The sequence below is a fragment of the Crocodylus siamensis genome, chromosome 13, assembly GCF_052110815.1.
Source record: "Crocodylus siamensis isolate JL-2025a chromosome 13, ASM5211081v1, whole genome shotgun sequence".
In the NCBI taxonomy this organism is placed as follows: domain Eukaryota; kingdom Metazoa; phylum Chordata; order Crocodylia; family Crocodylidae; genus Crocodylus; species Crocodylus siamensis.
The window spans coordinates 23583691-23603267 of record NC_143407.1 but is presented as its reverse complement, the minus strand read 5'-3'; the positions used below and the strand labels follow the sequence as shown (position 1 = coordinate 23603267).

At 43.3% G+C, this 19577-nt stretch overlaps 1 protein-coding gene across 1 annotated transcript in view; it reads left to right on the top strand.

Annotated features, from left to right (window-relative positions):
* The window catches only part of CAMKK1 (calcium/calmodulin dependent protein kinase kinase 1), a 222264-nt gene extending 206839 nt beyond the window's left edge, over window positions 1-15425 (top strand). The window contains exon 16 of the mRNA XM_090025527.1: window positions 9068-15425. Coding sequence (XP_089881653.1) covers window positions 9068-9140 — 73 coding nt within the window. The 3' untranslated portion in view covers window positions 9141-15425. The remainder of the gene's footprint in view (window positions 1-9067) is intronic.
* Window positions 15426-19577: the final 4152 nt, after the last annotated feature.

Below are 19577 nucleotides of genomic sequence, written 5' to 3'. Positions count from 1 at the left end.
GTTCCAGTTACAGGGAGGAAAATGATTTTCTCATTCCCAGAGAGTAAAAAAGAAAAAGTAATTAGAAAACTTTCCCAATTTCACATGCAATTTGTTTAATTAGTCTGCTTATAAAATAGTTTGAGTTTTTTTGAACCACACACGGTGGGTGTTGCTTGAAGCAACTTGCATCTGTCCCTATGTCAAGAATTTTCTTTGCAGTAAGCTGTCTGACAGCTGAGTTAGCTTTTCAGTATCTGCTGCCTAATTAATATTTCTGAAAATGGATCTGCCCTTTCAAAAATGAGACAGAAAGAAGCCAATTTAACAACCTGCTCACAGGATCTTTTTGGTTGGGGGATGGAAACCGCCTGCCTTAATTTCTTTCTTAATTTCTTCATGCTCTTTCCACTACCTGCTTGCAATCTGCCAGGCTCTGTTCTTGGAAATGCTCAGTAAAGAAACTGCACAGGCAAAATTCTTTACAGTAGCAGGAGGCTTTTCATATCTGTCAAACCTTTTCTTCCTGTAGAGGACACTTGTAAGCCATCAGTGCTTTAAAATAGGGAGGATATTTCTTTCATTGCTGCAAGAGAGACTTTAAAAATCCTTTCCTGTTTATTATTTATTTCTTTATTAAGATGCATAGAAATATTCACAAGCCACCTATTCAAAATTCAAGGCTTATTTGCTTATTATTGAAACTGAATGGAGCTAAATGAAGTTTCCTGCTTTTAAGAACCCTACATATACATCTGTCTCATATAAAAGTACCACTCTGCACCTACAGACAGTGTTTAACTGCAGCTGCAGATCACAAAACACTTCTTGTTTCCTACTGTTGTATATGAATCTTGTAGGGCTAAAGCAAGACTTTGTAACGCTAAAAGTGAGGGTCAAAGAAACCGAAAAGTTCTTTCCATTCTGAAAAGAACTGCAGGAGTATTGAAAAAGACATAAAAGCAGGAGCTGAAGGAGGAGCACATAAAGAAATGGCCACACTTTTAGCATTACAAAGCCTTGCTTTAACCCCACAAGATTCATATACAACACTACTCCAGCCCCTTTATGCTGCTCCAGCTCAAAGACAGCATCCTGGAATCTGAGTAGTTCAGCAATGGTGTAAAGCCAGGTTTTGCTGCGCTCCAGGCTGCGCCTTCTCTGCAGATGGTCTCAGGAGACGCAGCAATAAATCTGGCCCTTTCATCCAACGTGCTGTGAGCAAAGTTCAGCCCTGGAGCTGCACTGGAGAGGAACTGGGTCTTTTGTTTAAATATTTCCCAGTCACAGATTTTTTTAGAATCCCACCTGTTCAGCCTTCGTAGTGTATTTCCAAAGTGTAGATGATAATTGTTGTTCTTGTAATCCATTATTCTCCCCATGCCATTCCAGATTTCCATTATTGATTCAGCCACAATTTTGCTGCATTTATTACTTTAATTCATTCCTAGTACTGTATGCCAAATTACTTGAAATACTTTGACAGAACCAGTTTATTTTTACTTTAATGGCTGCTGTAGGAATGAAATATGTTTTTCAGCTCCACTGTACCTGTTGTCATGCTTATTTGTTATTTACAGGGCTTGATCTTGCTGCCACTGAGATCAGTAGGGATCTGGGTTTTCCATTCATCATGGAAAAATGCAAATTTTCTCCTTTAAAGGAGAAAAACGTGGGAAATAGCGGTTTTCCTCTTGCAAGCTGGCAGAGTTCCAGCCTGGAAGGGGCTGAGGGGAGTGGGAGGATGACAGTCAGGCGGGGGGCACCATGTGCATGTGTGAGCTCCTGCAGCTCTCTGCAGGTAAGTCTGGTGGGGGGGATGGGGATTGAGGCCCCCATAATTAGGGAGGGTTGGAGTTGGGCAGAGCTGGGGGCAGTGCCCAGCTGGGCTGGTGCGTGGGGCTCGAGGTCTGGGGAGGGAATGCGCAGCAGAAGGGCTCGGCTGGGAAGAGAGACAGAGCCGTGGGTGACTCGTCTAGGGGGCAGTGGGAGGGTTAGTTCCCCACCATTGCGTGCATTCCTGGGGTGGTGCATGGGGGGTATGTGCCCCCCAGATTTGTGTGCAGGGCACAGGCAGATACAGGCTGCCCGCTGCAGGCTCGGGGATTTGTGCCCTGCTGCCCCCTTCCCCTCCCGTGGCCCCACTGCCCAGTGAATGGGACCTGGCACGGCAGGGCAGAGTGGGGTGGGGAGGCTCAGTGCTGCCGCCAGAAGCCCCGTGCCACCATGGCGAGGTGCTGTCTGCCCACCCAGAAGCAGAGAGGGGCACAACTCTGCACCGCCACGCCTAAGCCTCTGTTACCAGGCTGGCGGGAGATGCCTCACCACAGTGGCACGTGGTCCTGGTGGCAGCACTGAGCCTCCCTGTCCCTCTCTGCCCTGCCATGCCGGGTACGTTCACTGGGCTGCGGAGGCCCCAGTGTGGTGGGGTATGACGTAAGGAAAGGAGCCCTGAGTGGGCAGCCTCTGTACCTGTTGTCCCCCACCCCACAGGCTTTGCTCCAGCCGTTCCACCCATGGGGAAGGGGGAGCTGAGATCCACTCCACTCCAGCTGCAGCAGCTGCTGTCTCCCATGGGTGGCAGCCAGGGCTTGAGTGCTGCTGGAGAGGGCAGGAGACTGTGGACCCAGGTCCCTGGCAGGGTAATAAGAGGCAAAGTGATTGATCAGTAAGATTTAGCAAATGGCTACAAACTCATAAAACAGAGCAGCTTTTCAGGTGCCGGTCAGTAAGGTCCAGCAACCGCAGCAGTGAGCGTTGTTCCCGTTTGGTGGCTGTGTGGTAGACTATCCAGTCCTAGGCCTCTTGTCAACAAGCCTGGGTCTTAAAGAACACAGCTGGCACACTGGCTGACATTCCAGCTGAGACAAGCCAAGGACTGAGTGACCCAGCTCTCAGCCCAGGAACAGCACTCTCTGAATCACGGCTAAGGCATGTTGTTCAGTGGGTGTTGGTGAGGCACACGCTGCTTGGCTGCATCTGTTTTGGGTTGAGAAAAAATGTAAGATGTTGATTTAGCATCACTTTTTATCAAAGCTTTAAAATGCAGCCTACTGGCAGATATCATCGGTCTTTGACTATGAGAAGGGAATGGTTTAGGGTTAGAGGTTATGTCTTATTTTCTCAAACTCTATGTGTTCAGGCCAGTCCTATAGCATTGGTATGGCTCTTTGCATCTCTGTGTATGCACATGCATGTTTGACTAACTAATGCACTGTTAGCACAGGAAATCACAGCCAAGGGAATACCCCGCAAATATACTCTTTATTACAAAACAAGAGAGTGTGTTCTTCTTGAAAGTTTCAGCTTATATTGTGACAGGTAAGTGTTGTGATATAGTCTGTCAAATTGCCTACAGAATAACTCTGACAGGAGATTTCGTCATGGGAAACCACACTTGGTAGGAGGATTTCACATTATGTTACTCAAAGAGCGTCATGTACAAAAGTTTCCATCAGCTGCTCAGTCTGCCTAGCTTTGCAAGAGCACTCAACAATTTGTGCTCTTAGTAATTAAAAACCTGTTGAAGGGATGTCCTCATGCTGTGGATGCAGTCTCACATCCCATAAGGTGCTAAATCTCTTGAACTTTAGTGGGTTTTAGTAGGGGTTTCATGTGACAGCATTAAACAATTATTTCCCTTGTGTTTTTTCATTTGTTCTGTAGACCATTAACAAACACTGCTGACTAACCCCACGCTCCGTTTCATATCATGTACTGGGCTTCATAAAACACAGAAATAAAAGCTCATTTGCCTTCTGCTGGCATCTTCATTACTGTTTTCTTCCTTTGTCTCATTGTTTGTTCTCAGGGGCAGGTTCCTCTTAAACTCATCTGTATATTTGCATCCGTCTTTAAGGTAACTTGGTATCTGTGTTTCCCGTGGGTGCAGTAGAACGTACGTCCTTTCCTCAGTCTTCATGATTTGTGTGTTGTTAAGACCATAAAATTCTGTCCTTCCTTCCTGTAGGAGCAATTGTGTTACAGTAATTTCTTGCGTGTGACACTAATGTTTGTTCTCTAAGCCACTATTTTTTTTCTTGTTTGTTTTTCTCTCTCTCTCATCTTTTGGGGAGGAGGGAGGGCTGAAGGAAATGTGTTGAATGTGAGAGAGACAGGGTCTAAACACCCACAGAACTTGAGAACGTGTGAATCTAAATTTTGCAACTTAGGCCCTTCTTCAATAGCAGCGATGCTCATGGGCCAGGTGAGTGACATGGAGCCCCGTCCCTGGACCGGATCCTGTAGGCAAGGTCAGTTTGCAGGCCAGATCCAGTATGGCGTTCTGAAAGCTGCAGCCATGAATTCTGCCACAGCCCCCCTACCACATTGCCAGATCTATGGGGAGCCCCACAGGCCAGGTTCAGCCTGCAGGCTGGCAGCTGTGCACCATTATTCAATAGTAAAAGTTTACGAAAGGTAAAGGGAGTTGGCTAGAATCACATATGCTGCAAGCAGTTCTGCTAATACCTGTGCTCTTTAAGTTTCTGGGACACGGTTTTATGGGTGACTCGTATCCCTGTGTGTGCTTGGCTTCCTGTGATCAGAGGCCTGCTGAAGAATATTTTTCATTTGAAAGCTTGTCTGACTTTATCTCAACTGCACAGCTAGTCCAATAAAAGACATCACCCTAAGAAATCCCTTTCTCTCACATATTACAGGGAAAGCTTTTCAGTGTCCGTTTAAGGCTCCTGTCGCTGACCATTTTGTAGCACTGATGTTTCTCCAGTTTCAAGCAAGGAGTGAGCTCTGTTGGTGCAAAGGGAGGGTTTCTTGTTAATAGATTGTGTTTGCACTCCTATAACTACAGCATTGACTGGCCAGAGAATAATGGAGCTGGAGTAAATTGCCAGTGTGGACCAAGCCCGAGTTGTGCAAATAATAGCTCAGCCTGGAGCAAATGGCACCTGTGCCTTTGCCACGTCATGCAGCCAGGCCTTTTAAAATTGTGTAACAAATGGCACGGATCTTCCCACAGAACATGCTGTGCCATTTGAAAACAATGAAATAACGTAGATAATATGAGCTGTTGAAGGCCACTAAAAAAACAGCCTGAAGGTGAAACCCTGCTATGCTCAGCTAGCTAGCGGTGTAGTTACTCTGCTGGGAACTTGGGGGATCTGGTTGCAGATGCATGCTTGGGAATAAATTCTGAGTCTGTAAATTCTGTTGTGAACAGTTCCATTATTAGGGAGACAGTTGTTTGCCTAAGTGCTCATTTGTCATTGTAAAATTCAATGAATGATGCCAGCTTAATTCACTTCTCTCCACAAGAAGACATTTGAAAGATTCTTCAAAAAGACTGGGAAGGAACACGCACGGAGTCAGAATTGGTATGGCACTTTCACTAGCATTTGGGTTTCAGGGTGATAAATTTTTTGAGAGAATGAGCAAGAGAATGTAAGATGCAGTCATTTCTACTTCAGATGTTTGTGCACAGGTCCAGGGAGGTTAATGGGACACTTATCTATGTGATGACATCAAGGGTCAAGCTCTGAATATGCTGATTTTCAGAATTCAAACTCTGTGGTTTTGGTTGTGGAACTTCAGGGCATCCCTCCCTACTTCCGCACCCAGAGAAGGGAAAAATATGTAAGAAAGCACAAAGTTTGCCTTTAGCCCGAGATTCTTGGTTTCATCCATGGCTTCTTGTTGAGCCCCCAAACAGCATCACATGTATATTTTTCCAGTGAAGGTATGACTGGGGCTTACCTGCTGGGAATTTGTCCTGATTCCATCTGGAAGGGTCCACTCTTGTTTCTACAGTTTCAAGCAAAGAATAAGCTCCATCAGTGTGAATAGGGGGGTTTCTTGTCCATGCCTAGTGTTTGCACTGCTGTAGATACAGGCACGTCAGGCCAGAGAATACTGGAAGTGAAGTCAATCGCTAGTGCAGACAAAGCTGAATTTTGGAAACACTAGCTCAGGCTGGAGCACGTGCCTGGTCCCTGACAGGCAGACTTTAGTGATGCAGTAAATTCCCAGTAAGAGAGCTGAGTCCATTGTTTTGAAGCATTTTTTCTTTAAATAGATGGCATCAAATTCTCTTCTCAGGGAACCGGGCACAATTTGCAGTAGTTGCATTCCCATTAAGTTTCACCTGCATTTCCAAGTGACGTCAGTGGGAGTAGCAAACGAATCTTGGTCCATCCTGAATGATGAAATGGGTACCAGTTAGTTAAGAGTTCTTATTAGCTGACAAGGCAGAGAGAGCAAGTGTTCGGGCTGAACATGGGACTAGGAACTTAATTGTGTATTGTCTCTTCGCCTCTCTGCCTTACTTCTACTGTATGTAAAATGTGAGTGTTGTGAGACTTGCTTCATTATGTCACAAAAATTCTCTAAAAATGTTCAGTTTCATTCTTAGCATTATTATTCATGTCTGGAGAAGCAAGGAAGGAGCGGGGATTTGATAACAGCCTTCAAATACCTGACAAGTAATCATAGAGAGGATGGAGATGGGCTTTTCTCTCTGACCATAGGGGACAGATCTAGGAGCAATGGCCTCAAGCTGCAGCAGAGGAAATTTTTGTTGGAGAATAGACAGAATTTTCTGACTATGAGGGTGGTCTGGCATTGGAACAGGCTACCTAGAAGAACTGGGGTATCTCCATCCTTGGAGCTTACTGCAAGAGAGACAGTTGGGCTTCTTGCATAACCATTATAGCCAGGGCTTATCAGTCTGCTGATGGAAAAAATAACGCAAGTTATAGTAAGTACCTTAAGGCGAGCTATTCCATTTAATTTTAGACATCACAGCATGAACCCAGCCATCCTATATGGCAGCGCAGACAGCAGAATACTAACACCTACATAACGCCAACTCTCTGCGCAAAGTGTTTCTTAGTTGAGATTCAGAATGGTATCAATGTCATGTCAGTTTATGGTGCATTGAGCTCATTTTCTGTCCTGGAGATTATATTTCCTTTAATACTAAAACAAGGTATACAGACAGGTATCATCTACTGAGAATTAAGGGAGATGTTTAATCTGATGCATCAAATTGCAGGCAGTAGCACACAGTACAAAATGATAGCAGGCTCTCTGTAAGTAGTAAGGCTGTATCTGTTGTTGAATTATGTTCTTGCCATCCAGCCGTGCAGACGTGCTCATATTGTATCTGATAATGGAACCTTCTTTCCTGTTCAAGGCAATAAAGCATTTAAAGAGGGTCATGACAGTACCTGAATTAACTCATATCAGCCACCCAAGACTGATCTATTACTAAGCATCTCAGAGCCAGGCCTGAGAATGCACTGGGAAATGATTGATTGCCTATATTCAAGGTCAGGTTTATCACCAGGGTGTGATGGCACACTGGTGGAAAGGAATGTGTTTAATTGCAACCAGTTTTCTTTTTGTTTCCCTATTTGAAAAAACGCCTCAGCCTGCTTTTCTCCCAACTTCAGACTACAAGGTTTGATTCTAATTTGCCCACAGGGCTGACCCTAAGGAGGTGCGGGGCCCAGGGCAAATCAGCCTGTGCGGGTCCCCCTTAACAATCTGAGTCCACTGAGAGGGCAGGGGCAGGGCTGCAGCTCTCAGCTCGGCGCTCACTGGCTGTGGGGCTGGGGCCAGGGCTGGGAGAGCTGGGCAGCGCGGGCGGCAGAGTAGGATGGAGGTGGCAGCCCTGGTGCTGGTGCTGAGGATGCTGCCGTTGGTACAGCCCACCCCAGGGGGCCACCTGCAGCGCAAACAGCCAAGGTGAGGGTCACGCTGGCAGGCCAGGCTGGGTGGGGGATGCCTTTGCAGCAGGGGGGCCCGAACCCAGCTGAGCCATGGTGCCCAGTGCCCGGCAGCCTCACAGGGGCTCTGGGTCAGGCTGTGTTGTGGGGCAGGTGCTAGGCAGCACCTCTGCCAAAGCGTGGGGACCGGAGTGGTTAGTTCCCCCAATTCACTCTACCCTAAGTACAGCCCCATTTCCTGTTTTTTGGTTGGTTGGGGGTTTTTTTGGTGGGGGAGGTTGGTAGCTAATCTGAGAGTTGTTCTCAGTGTTGAATTAGAGTCTAAAATTCTCTTTAGACCAGTGATTCTCAACTGGGGTGTTGCAGGACCCTGGGGTGCCACAAGATCCCATTAAGGGTGCCACACCACACCATGTCACCTGGCCCCTGTGAGGTGGCAGAAGCGTTCCTTCTTGCAGGGCACGTCTACACATTGTCATACGGCGACATTGCTGTGGCACCATACTTAAGCACATGTTTAGATTTTGCCGCTACGTTGCACTAAAGTGGAGTGCACCACTACAGCGACATAGCTGCCAATCACATGTAGACCCACGTGATTGCTGTATTGCTCTAGCATGCCATGCGGCATCGTAGCACATTGCTGTCACCTTAGGGTGAGGTGTAGACATGCCCACAGTCTAGTGCTCTGTGCCTGCCCTAGCTACTTAACAGTGCCTGAGACTGCTTCTCTGGGGGCTGCCACACCTACAGGGGGGTTTTAAATCTTGAGCAGCATATTTAATATTTTTTTCTATCACAGCTGTTGCTTAGCACTGGTGCTATTGTTTGTACTCTATTGTAACATCGCCCAGTTAGGCTGGGAAACCAGTTGCGTGAGATGCTGGTCCCTGTTGCAAGTGAAATTACAGTGCCCATTGCAACACTGATGAGATTTTCATTGGCCTTGAGGGAGAGGGTAGTTTCCATTTGCAGTTGCACTTGAGAAAACAAAGTGCGGCTGTCAAGCCATAAAACAGGGTGAAAAAATTAGACTTAAACCAAATAAGCTCCTAAATCTTGCTGCATCTCTCTAAATCTGTTTTGGACAACTAAATATCGTCCCCTAGTGATATAGAAGGAGGACCTAAGGGCATTCTGGCAAAGGAGTGAGCTATATTGTCATCATACAAAGGCTTAGGATACCTAAGATCAGTCAGTGAACTCATGCTGATGCATTCACCTTCAGTTACTTGTATGGCATCCTTTTTAATGAATCACAGCTTTGGTTTTCTGTTACGTCTTGCATAGTCATTAATGTTATTGGTTTGCATTGCCTTTCAGAGAAAACGTCACCGATTTTTATTGTTATCGTGGAAAAATTGCCTATGCTCTGTTTATTTCTTTTTAATTCATTCATATAGAAAGCAGGGGAGCAAAGAAGCAGTGAAGGACCCTGAATTACCGGATGTCTGTGAAGATGAAGCCACTTCCTGAAGCCGTGTGCATGTCCTAGGCTGGTCCTTCACCTGCCACTGCTGTTGTAACCATTGCATTATTGTGTTGCACATGTACTGCTGTCATGAACCAACGTTTGTGACCTGCAAAACAAAACCAGAAATTGAAAGGAGAAACAAGCAGCAAGAACAAACAACGTGAGTCCTTTGGAAACTGCTCACTCTTGGGAATCCTGTCTTGTATGACTGGCTGGTTTCTGTGTATATATTCAACATGTGCCTCGTTCACCATTTGTGCTTCAACATATATTGTGCAGTCTTCATAGTCTGGTATCTTGACCAATGAATGTGTTTTTATTTATAATTCAAGGAACCAAATTGTATCTGATTAGGGCGCTTACCATTAAGATATATTTTTGCATTGTGTACTCAAAGTATCTGACAGAAAGACAGGTAGTAACCAAGGGCATTTATAGACGTGCTCCAGGAGGTGGTGGGGGCACTTTAATTAGTGTAGCTCCCACAGCCACGCTAATTAAAAGCGCCTGGAGCGTCACATGCATCAGTGTTCCCGCACTGAAAAATGGCAGCGGGGCGCTTTGAACTAAAGCTCGGCGAACCAGCTTTAAAATGCCCTGCTGCCATTTTTCAGCGCGAGGATGCTGATACACGTGACACTGGAGTCTGCTGGAGCACAGTAAGTACCGCACACCAGCAGACTCAATTGAGTCTGCTCCAACGCACTGTAATTACAGCATGTCAGAGCAGCCTCCCTGCATGTGTATAGGCGCCCCAAGTCTCTAATCCTATAATGACTTCATTTCATACACAGTTAAGTACTGAAATTTCCTCTTCCCATTGAAGGCAGTGGCAAAATTCTGTTGACTTCAGTTGAAATAGGATGAGATCTTCCATTAGGAGATTAACTTGAAAGCTGTATGTGCTTTTCATCCTTTTAAATTTATTTTGGCATGTTATAGATCATGTTCATGTGTACAGCAGACTCAGTTTGATAAGGCAGGGGAAATGTGCAATATACCCCACCTTTGAAGGTCCCTGAAATTTTAGAGGCTCTGTAATGCCTCTGCATGATGGCTTAGGGCACGGAGCATTTGCTTATGGAACATGGTGTTCCCAAAGGGCTGTGATTTGATTCTGCAGTGCTGAGGCATGTCTTGTGTGGACAGGCATTGTATCTGCAGACTTAAAAGCAAGCTCCAAGGTATGGGTTTTGTTTCACTTATGGCTACCTGATTCTCTCTCCTAATTCACCTCCCAGTCCCTTTAAGAGATTCACAGTATGTGTATTTAATCATACCTTGTATATTTTCCCTGTTATTCACTGGTGAATGGCCTGAGACTGGGAAATCTTCCTAGAAGAGAGTACGCTAGCAGACAGTACTTACATATCTCCTAAGAGACTTCTAGAAAGTATGTTAGAACTTTTTTTGACATTTTAACATTTTAATTTTTATGTACTTCTTGATGCTGCTATTTTAGCCATGTAGAGTTTGACTTGGAAACTTCATCCCTAGATTCTGACATCTTTGGCATCTTTCTTTTGTGGGGGTTTCCTATGTTATTTGAACCACAGGTGGATTTTTTCCCCCTAAACTTTGTAGGGCTGGAGCCAAAGCTAGGAGGATCAGACCCTTATTTTCTAGCACTTAAGTAAAGAATATGATTAAATTTGGTTCCAAAATTAATTCTTTTTGATTATTTCATTTGTTTAAAACTAAACGCAGAGGAGCTATTACATACCATCTCCATTTCATTTTTCCGTTGTGAGGATTTGTGTACGAGGATTAGCGACAGTGACAAATACACTTGATTTCTTTATGTAATATAATTTAAATTAAGTTGTTATCAAGAGAATTTATAACACTGAGTAAAACAAAGTTTATTGTTCTTAAACGTTATTGCCCCTCCCCTTCACATGGCATTTATTGTATCAAAATATGAAACTGATCCTGTATTTGTGCATATGGTCCTGGACAAGGAGGCTCTGATTCATTTAACCATGCAAGTGTGTGCTTAAATTTTAAATGTGCTCAAATTCATTTTTATGCAGCAAAGCAATTATGAGCGTGCTTAAGTCCCAGTGGCATCCATAGGATTTAAGCATGCAGGCTTAAGTGTTTTGCTGAGTTGGGAGTAGGAAAAGCTAGATTGTATATATGAGTGCACAGAAAGGGAGTGTAGTGGGGAGTACACCTATGTCTATAGTGCAGGTGCAGTAAAGCTCTCGTTGCAGTGTGCGGTCTCCCAGAAGTGCCAAGAAAATCCTGCCTTCAGTTCTGGCTCACTGCTGTGACACCCCCAACATGGGCTTAAAGCATGCAAAGGCATCGTACTGAAACATCAGTATTTCAAATGAGTTGCTCAGAGACTTGAGCTTAGTCAGAATTCAAAGGGAGCAGCCGCAGCAGCTGAAACTACCACTCTTCATGGTTATTTATTGCTGCTGCTGCCCAATAAAAGACAGAAAGCTGCAGTAATTCACTGACTTCTGTGGAGCTAGCTGAGACTGACATTGGGGAGCTGAGCCCAGACTGGCGCTTAGTACAAGGCTGAACGTGCATCTCTGCAGTTTAGCAATGGCAACAAAAAGTGCAAACAAAGCCAAAAGGGAGAACAGTATTGTTGCTTCTAGATAACTAAAAGCAAGTGAGTGATTGGGTTTTTCAGTGAGGAAGAAAGCTGAAATATATATATTTTTACAGGGAGAAAAGGTAGATTTAAGGCTTATAGAGAGGAGGCAGCAGTTTTCTCTGGCCCTTTTTAAAGGGCAAGGGAAAGCGCTATAATTTTCCATGTTCACATTCCTCCTCCGGGTCTCTTCTCACTTTTCACAGATTTTAAGGTTAAAAGGAACAGTTAGGATCATTCAGTCTGAGTTGCATAAGGTGGACCAGGGAATTTTATTCTCTTCTTTTCACCACTGCCCTCTCTTTTATTGCTACAAAAGTCAGTAGACACCACTGCTACCACCGTTTGGTCAGTTTGAGGAACTGTGCTTATTTTTTATCATACAGCAGCACCAGAAGCAGTGCAGCAAGAGGTAGGCAGGGGTGGGCCAGAAGTCTGTACGCCTAGGGAAGCCTTCTGGTTAGGGTACAACGACGCAGCGTGAACTTGAGAAGATCACTTAACCTCTCTCTGCCTCACCTCTACCATCTAGAAAAGGGGGATAAAACTCCTTCCCACCTTGTGAGACTTACTCAGTGTTTATAGAGCACTCCTTCCACTTGAAGTTATGCAAGATGTGTTTATTATATCATAGAGTTGCTATACTCTGGAGAGGGGAAGGCTGTTGAACCAGCCTAATAGTGGGATTTTTTCTCGTAATGTGATGCATTTCAAAAAGTGGACTGTGCTGATGAAAAACTATTTTTTTATATCCCCTATTCTCCAAATCAGGCAAGAAGTCTGGCAGAGATAGTACTATGGGCTAATATTTCATAACAGAGGTATTCTTCATGAGCTTAATTAGTTTCTAACTGTGTCTATAATCATAATCAAACTTGGATTGGCTTCAACTAAGGTGCAGTTTTTTAACCATTTTGTTAAACTTGCAAAACCCTGAGTGGGCACTGAAATTAATTTTCTTTATCTGATTTTATCACGGTGCAGCTTTAAATATAAAACATGGCATCTGTTTACACTAATAAATTTCTAATACCAATTCAGCCTCAATTGTGCAAACTCTTTGGAAGGTTAATCTTTATATTGGGTCTAAAAATGAGTTATCTGTGGGCCAATAACTATCTGTTGTGAAATCAGTCATGGGATTTTCAAATTACTTGGGCATTCAAGTTTTCAATGAGGTTTGGGTGTTTCTCTCTCTCTCTAGTGTCCTTTGAAAATTTCAGTATCAATTACTCAAAAGATCTTAATGTAAGGACACAAGTAGTCTTAATACAGTATTCCTCTACCTGTAGTGCATTGTTATTGCTTTTATTTTAGCTTTTTTCATTCTCCCAAAATTACTGTAGGAAAATTGTCATCCTTTCTTTGAAAAACAAATCTATTTCTACAGATCCAGATAGGAATGCATTTTGCAACAGAGACTTTGTTATACCTTGTTTCATCAGATAATCTCCCAACCTAAGATTTCTTTTTCTTTAAATATAGAGAAATTATCCTAATTCCATCACAGACAGCAATCTTAAAATCTGCACACATAAAATAAAATAATAAAATAATGTTCCACTTTCGTATCACCTTATCAGAGTGAAATTTATTGTTAGGTCGTATGGCTGTTAGTGTAGTTTAGAGCAATATTGTCTTTCTGTTATGGGACAGGAACAAATTAAAGGATTAACATATAATGGATTAACGCTTTCATCTATCTAGAATGAATTAAAATACTTTTCTTTACAAGGGTATCTTCATATTGGTATATGTAGACAAGTACCTAGACTTGGTATTGGGTTGATCCCTAGAGCAGTGGCGAGGAGCAGAATGAGTGATCAGTTTCTGAGGTCTTTGTGCACTCCTTACAGTTTGCACTCAAAACCCTTTCAAAGGTACGCTGTAAGAGCGCACTATTTCTACAGTTAGAGCAACCTACAAAAGAGGGTGCATAAATGCATCAAAATGTGTTTGGCTCCACATTTATGGGAAAACACCTCTTTTCATAGGTGCAGTTTTGCAATGCAGCCTTTTGTCACCTCTTACAGTTTTGTTCAAGTTCTAATTTAGCTATGTGTCCAACTTGAGAAGCCTTTAAGGAAATTTCTCTTGTGGAAAAATAACACGTTTTAGCTACACAAGGTGGATTCTTATTTTTTTTAAGAACTATAAATAAATCTAAGCCTTGTAACTGGAGAGGGAACCTTTTTGTACAATTTATTAACTCTGATACGACCATACAACTCTGCTGGTACAATGATAGCAGAGAGCTCTACCATATTTTGCAAATGTGAATCTGGACAAGAATATGTCAATATGAACATTTAGTTTAAAAATTCACCATACTTTCAGATACCTAATATTAACATTAGGCAGTATGAATGTATACTCAGTAATTCTTAATGTTCCTAACTCTGCCTTGCTCAGATGTGCATGCATACCATATCTGCTGTTGTGTAGTGCTTTTCTGTATTCATGATAGAGAGTCTCTATTCATGATAGAGATTAGTGTCTATCTGCTGGTAAATATGGCATATTTATATTTCTACAGGAAAGGTCTATAAACACACCAAACTAATGAGCCCATTTTAAAAGATTGCACTTGTAACTGTTTAGTTTTTTCCAGTTGTTTTCCCACCTGTTAAGGACTCCAGCATGGCAAAAAGAAGAAATGAGTATACTAAAATGTAGCCATTCCAATTCGATACACATAACCAGGTCCTGTAATTGTTGTCCAAATGAGAAACTTAGACATGTGCATCAATAATCGTGACTTTGACTTTAGATATAGATTTTTCTGTGGTTCTTTTCAGTGCCTTGAGATACATGAAATAACCTTTAAAAGACAGACTTTAGGATTAAAAAAAATCAGGTGCCACAAGGGTCTTTGTAAGACCCACTTATGTATTTACAATGGGAAGCATAATTTTAGAAAGGGACTAACTGCAATGTTTGTATTTTCCTTTGACTTTCGAGTTTTGTAACTCATTCATCAAAACCCTTGTTTTCTGGGGGGTATTTTACCTGGTTTATCAGGGCACATGAGGTGTGTGGCAGGACAGTCTTTGACTTTCAAAGGCAACCCAGAGGCTGTAGTTTTTCTTTGCGTTAAGAGGGAAGGGGTGCTCATTTGATTAATTTGCAAATTGGGTGCAGTTTAAATATTCTGAATTTGCCACTCATATTGAAGACAGTTTTGCCATTGATTTCAGGGGATCCGGACCTTCAGGCACTAATAAGTGGCTCTGACAATAGTGCTAAGAGAGGAGCTTGAAAAAAATAATTCATTCATTCACTTCTCTTCTTTTTTCTGTAGCTCTTAAGGCTTTCTTCCTAGCAGGTGTTTATAGCAAGCATGAGCTCTGATGTAAACTCCTTCCTGCAGAGAGCCTCAGTGAACACGGTAGCTGTGGTCCCCTTGAACTGCGTAAACAAGGGCAATGAGACAAAGGGAGGATTTTTCTTTCCTTACTGGGCGTGAAAAATCTGTCGTGTTGGTTGCAATGCATTTCGTGAAAGGAATGTCACTGCTCCAAGGAACATAACGTTACAGCAGAAAAATTGTAGCTAAATCTACCTCTGTTGATGGGCAGTTGCAATCTCCGTTGTAATTATTTTGGCAGGAAGAAATAGGAGCAGATCCTTTTACAATAGGAGTAACAAATTCTTTTACGTTTAGAGTTTCCAGGCATTCGGTTTTTGAGAACAGGCTAAGTTCAGAGATCTGCTGTCATGTAGACTAGATCCTATAAGAGAAAAGGTATGAATGCAGCTCATGTAGACGTGCTGAAGCTAGCTTTAAACTAGTTGGCTCAGGGACTGGCAATGGCATGGCTGTGGCAAGCACTGAATTTAGCACAAGCTAACTCCTGAGAATTTACTCAGGTTCTCCAGTGGGTTGTATAGTTAGTTAGCTAGTTTGAAAGCAATTCAGACAGGGTGCCCTTCTTGACTACAGTGTGTCCAGACCCCTTTAATTGCACAGAGACTGTGGGGAATTTGCAGTCTGAAGTCTGACTGAAGACCAAACCATTTGGTCTTTGGTCTTGAAAACTCTGGATTTCTCGTATTTTATGCAGAACTACTAGCTACAGTAACAGGAGCTATTGTGTATAATTATAAGTGACATGGTTTTATTTTAAATGAAAATATGAGAGGAACATGGATTTATGAAAGGAACATGGATTTTTTTCTGTTGAAGTGTTTTAAAATTACGCTGTTTCATTGCGTGCTTCCAGTGATAGGCTAATAAATTATTGACAGCTAAACCAAAATTGGATGATGATGTAGCCTCTTTATGAGCCAAATCCTGTAAAGTGCTGACTACTCACATATAGAAAGAAAGTGTTTTTATAATACACACTGGGTGCATCTACACATGCCCCTGACTGTGCAGTCCCAGCAGTGCACAGGTTGTTTTCAACCCTACTGCGGAGTTGCTCGTTCCTACTGCAAAGTAGCAGTGGCATCACAATGACTTCCTGCTGACTCCATGTCACCATAGTGACAAGCTATATCGCCACAGCTCATCACTGTGGTGACACAGCTTCTCATGTAGACGTGTCCACTGTGTTCCAGTTTTGTATGCACGTTGCAAGTATTTCTGGGGTACACCATGTCATGTATAAGCAGGACCTTTCATCTATTCAGGGAACATGATGGACAACTCTATCCACTATGAATCTGCATTTAAGTGATTTTATTTCTATTCCATATGGCCCTCCTGGGAGGTGCTGTTAAGAAAGAGCAGGAAAAAGCCCTTCGACTTGTTGGTTGCATTGTATTTCATGAAGCAGGGAAGCTGTAGCATCTCCTTCCTTGGAGCTTTGCTAGAAGAGGCTGGGTAAGCTGGAAGACACTGGATGAACATTTGTCTGGAGTGGCTTAGGGAAACTACTTTCTGCTTTCAGGCATGGGGTCAGACTAGATAACTCTTGAGAGCCCTTCCAGCCCTGTGAGTCTATGAAAGGAACCTCCCTGCCTTATGGATCATGATGTCATAGCAGTAAAATTACAAATAAATCCATGGATTTGGGACTTTCTAATCACTCAGAGCATCCCAGGAGCTGGCCCAAAAAGAGAATTTAACAATATAAAAGGAACTAGTCTTTTATTTATCCTAGTCCTAGCTTTTTGCAGTTCAAAGTACTAGAGAGCCTAAATTGAATTATAGGGTTCAATGGAGAATTACTTGACAAAAGCTTTTTAAAATATTCGCAGAAAACTCTGCTTGATGAAAGGGCTGCTGTTAAAATTAGCATACATCTCCTTCTACACCTTACTCAGACAGACTGGAATAAAATGTAAAGGCTTTGGGTCCAACAGTGCTAATAAATTGGTTCAATGTGTTGTCGTTGGAAAGCAAATTACATACGGACTATAGATTGGAGAACCGAGGGTGTTCATATTTCTTCCACCAGTTTATGGCGCTGTTAGATGTCCAGCAGCTCAGCTGAATCCTTATTGGCTTCAACTATTTACAACAGGGGTGGCCAACCTGTGGCACAAATGGTGGCACAGGCAGCTCTCTGTATGACATGCGGTAGATCAGGGAGGAAATGGGCAGAACAGAAGCAGATAGGGCAAGAGGCAGAAAGCAGAGCAGGAGATTGGACAGAGGAAAGGGATCAGAGTGTTACTTGGTCCAGGGTGGCACAGGGTGCGAAGCTAACTTTGCCCAAAAGGTTGCCCTCCACTGATCTGCAGGTCTGACCTGAAATTTGTTTTTCTGCCTTTTGCGATAAATTGCAGTGTGAGCTGTTGGCAGTCCCAGCATTTGTGGTTTCTCCTCTTGCGATTCATCCAGGAGGATCAAACATAGCTTTATTTCCATTGTCGATGAATGCCCACCTCTAAAAACCCTTGTTGCCTTTGTTTCCATGCCCATCCCCCTAAAATTTACCTACTCCCCAGCAGCCTGGACTAAAGCAAAAATCCTGTGTAGGAAATAGCCAGATGCACATATGCAATGCATGATCTTGGCTGTCTTATGTCAAGCCACACATTGTGCCTGGGACTTTGCTGCATGATTGCAAATTGTGCTTTGGGGTCAGGGTTAGGAAGAACTGTTCAAGACTTATACAGTAAACCTTGCAGCTTCTTTAATGCAGTTAGGCCAGGTCCTGGAAAGTACTGAACACTCCAAATATTAAAAATCCTCTGGACCAGTGGGGCTCAGCCATTAGCTCACAGGCTGCATCTGGCCCGCAGGGCTCTCCATGAGTCTGGAAATTTGGCAGTAGTGGAGTTAATGTGGCAGCAAGTGTTAAGTGGTGCAGCTCTGGAATCAGCTCTGGAAACCTCAGCAATTAATGCAGCTAATGCTCTCCTGCTACCAAATTTCTGGCCTCGGGGGAGCCCTGTGGGCCAGATGACATGGCCCTGCACACTGGATTGCACCAGCATGTGGGGCTGGGCCAGAGCACGGGGTCGCTCCACAGCCAGATGAAGGGTGCAGTGTCAGGCAGGCATGCTGGATCACACCCACAGGTGCCCACATGTTCTGGCTCATAGACTTGCCCTGCATTACTCATCCAAAACATGGGGCCAGAAGATTGAGCATCACTGCTGTGGACTGTTTAAAGCATGAATTGAAGTAAATTCCAAGGACAGGTCCAGAGTTGGAGAGGCTTGAACTGTGGCCATGAAGGATCAACCCCCTGAGTCTCTGCTTCATGCTGGCTGGGTGTAACGCAGCATTTCCTGCTACTTGCTGCTGCTCCAAAATTTAGGTATGATTTGAGACAAGAATTCTCAACATGAAATGCCAAGTGATGGCAGCAGGAGAGGGACGTTGTCCTTCCATAGAGTATTGGGAGTCTGCTCTAATTCAAAATGAGGATTTGGGTAGATTGCTAGAATTCTCCTTAACTGGGGGGGTCTCATGAGCAAGTGAGTAGTTTTTACATTTCAGATGCTTGCAAAACATCTTGAAGTTGAAAGGCACGTAGTGAATATTTTTATAACCTATTGTGGGTTATTAAAGATTCTCCTTTTACAGGTGGGGAGCATTCACAGTATTGCTCTGGGATCAAAGCAGAGCACAGTACAAAGAATGCTACCTGTAAGGGGATTGAGGAAAAGTAGTAGTGATTTCCCCCTTTCTTTTCATGCACACATCACCTTCCGTGTCACTGAATAAAAGTCACTTGAACTTAGTTTCTTCAAGCTGAGGCATAGTCCCAAATTCAATATTCCTTGGCCATAAACAGTTTCTAAGACAGATTTTCTGAAAGAATAATTAAGCTAAAGAAACATAAGTTATAATTTTCAGGATACAAGTCTAATCCTCTGTGCCCTAATTTTGCTGCTGTGTACCTAATTTATGCGCTGGTTCTCTGTAGGTATTTGTCTATGACGCTCTTTGATGTTAGGTATAACAATCTATGTGTATTCTAATATAACTCAAGCATGATGTATCTGCACTCAGTATTGTAATGGCATGTGGCCGTTACACTGTAAATATGTACCATTAATAGAGAGGCTATTTTTTGCATGCTTTTGTACTCCAGAACTGAAAAGAAGACAACAATAAAGTCATAAAAACTCCTAGTGCTGGCGTAGTGACTGGACTTATTTTAAATTGTTTCCTCATGTTTCAGGTCTAACATTCCCACCACCCAGAATGCACATACAACCCGCTTCTCACTTAGGGTTCAGCCATGGAAGGTAATGAGCACTCCCATCCCAGGGTTTAAAAGGAGACTATACAGGAAATAAGTTCCTGTGCTACTTCCTTAGGTGAAAACTAGTCTAGCTCCTTCACATCTGTAACATGTGCATCTGTCAAAACTGACCCATCTGTGCATAAAGAGAAGTTGCATAGACTTCCCCCTTCCACTGA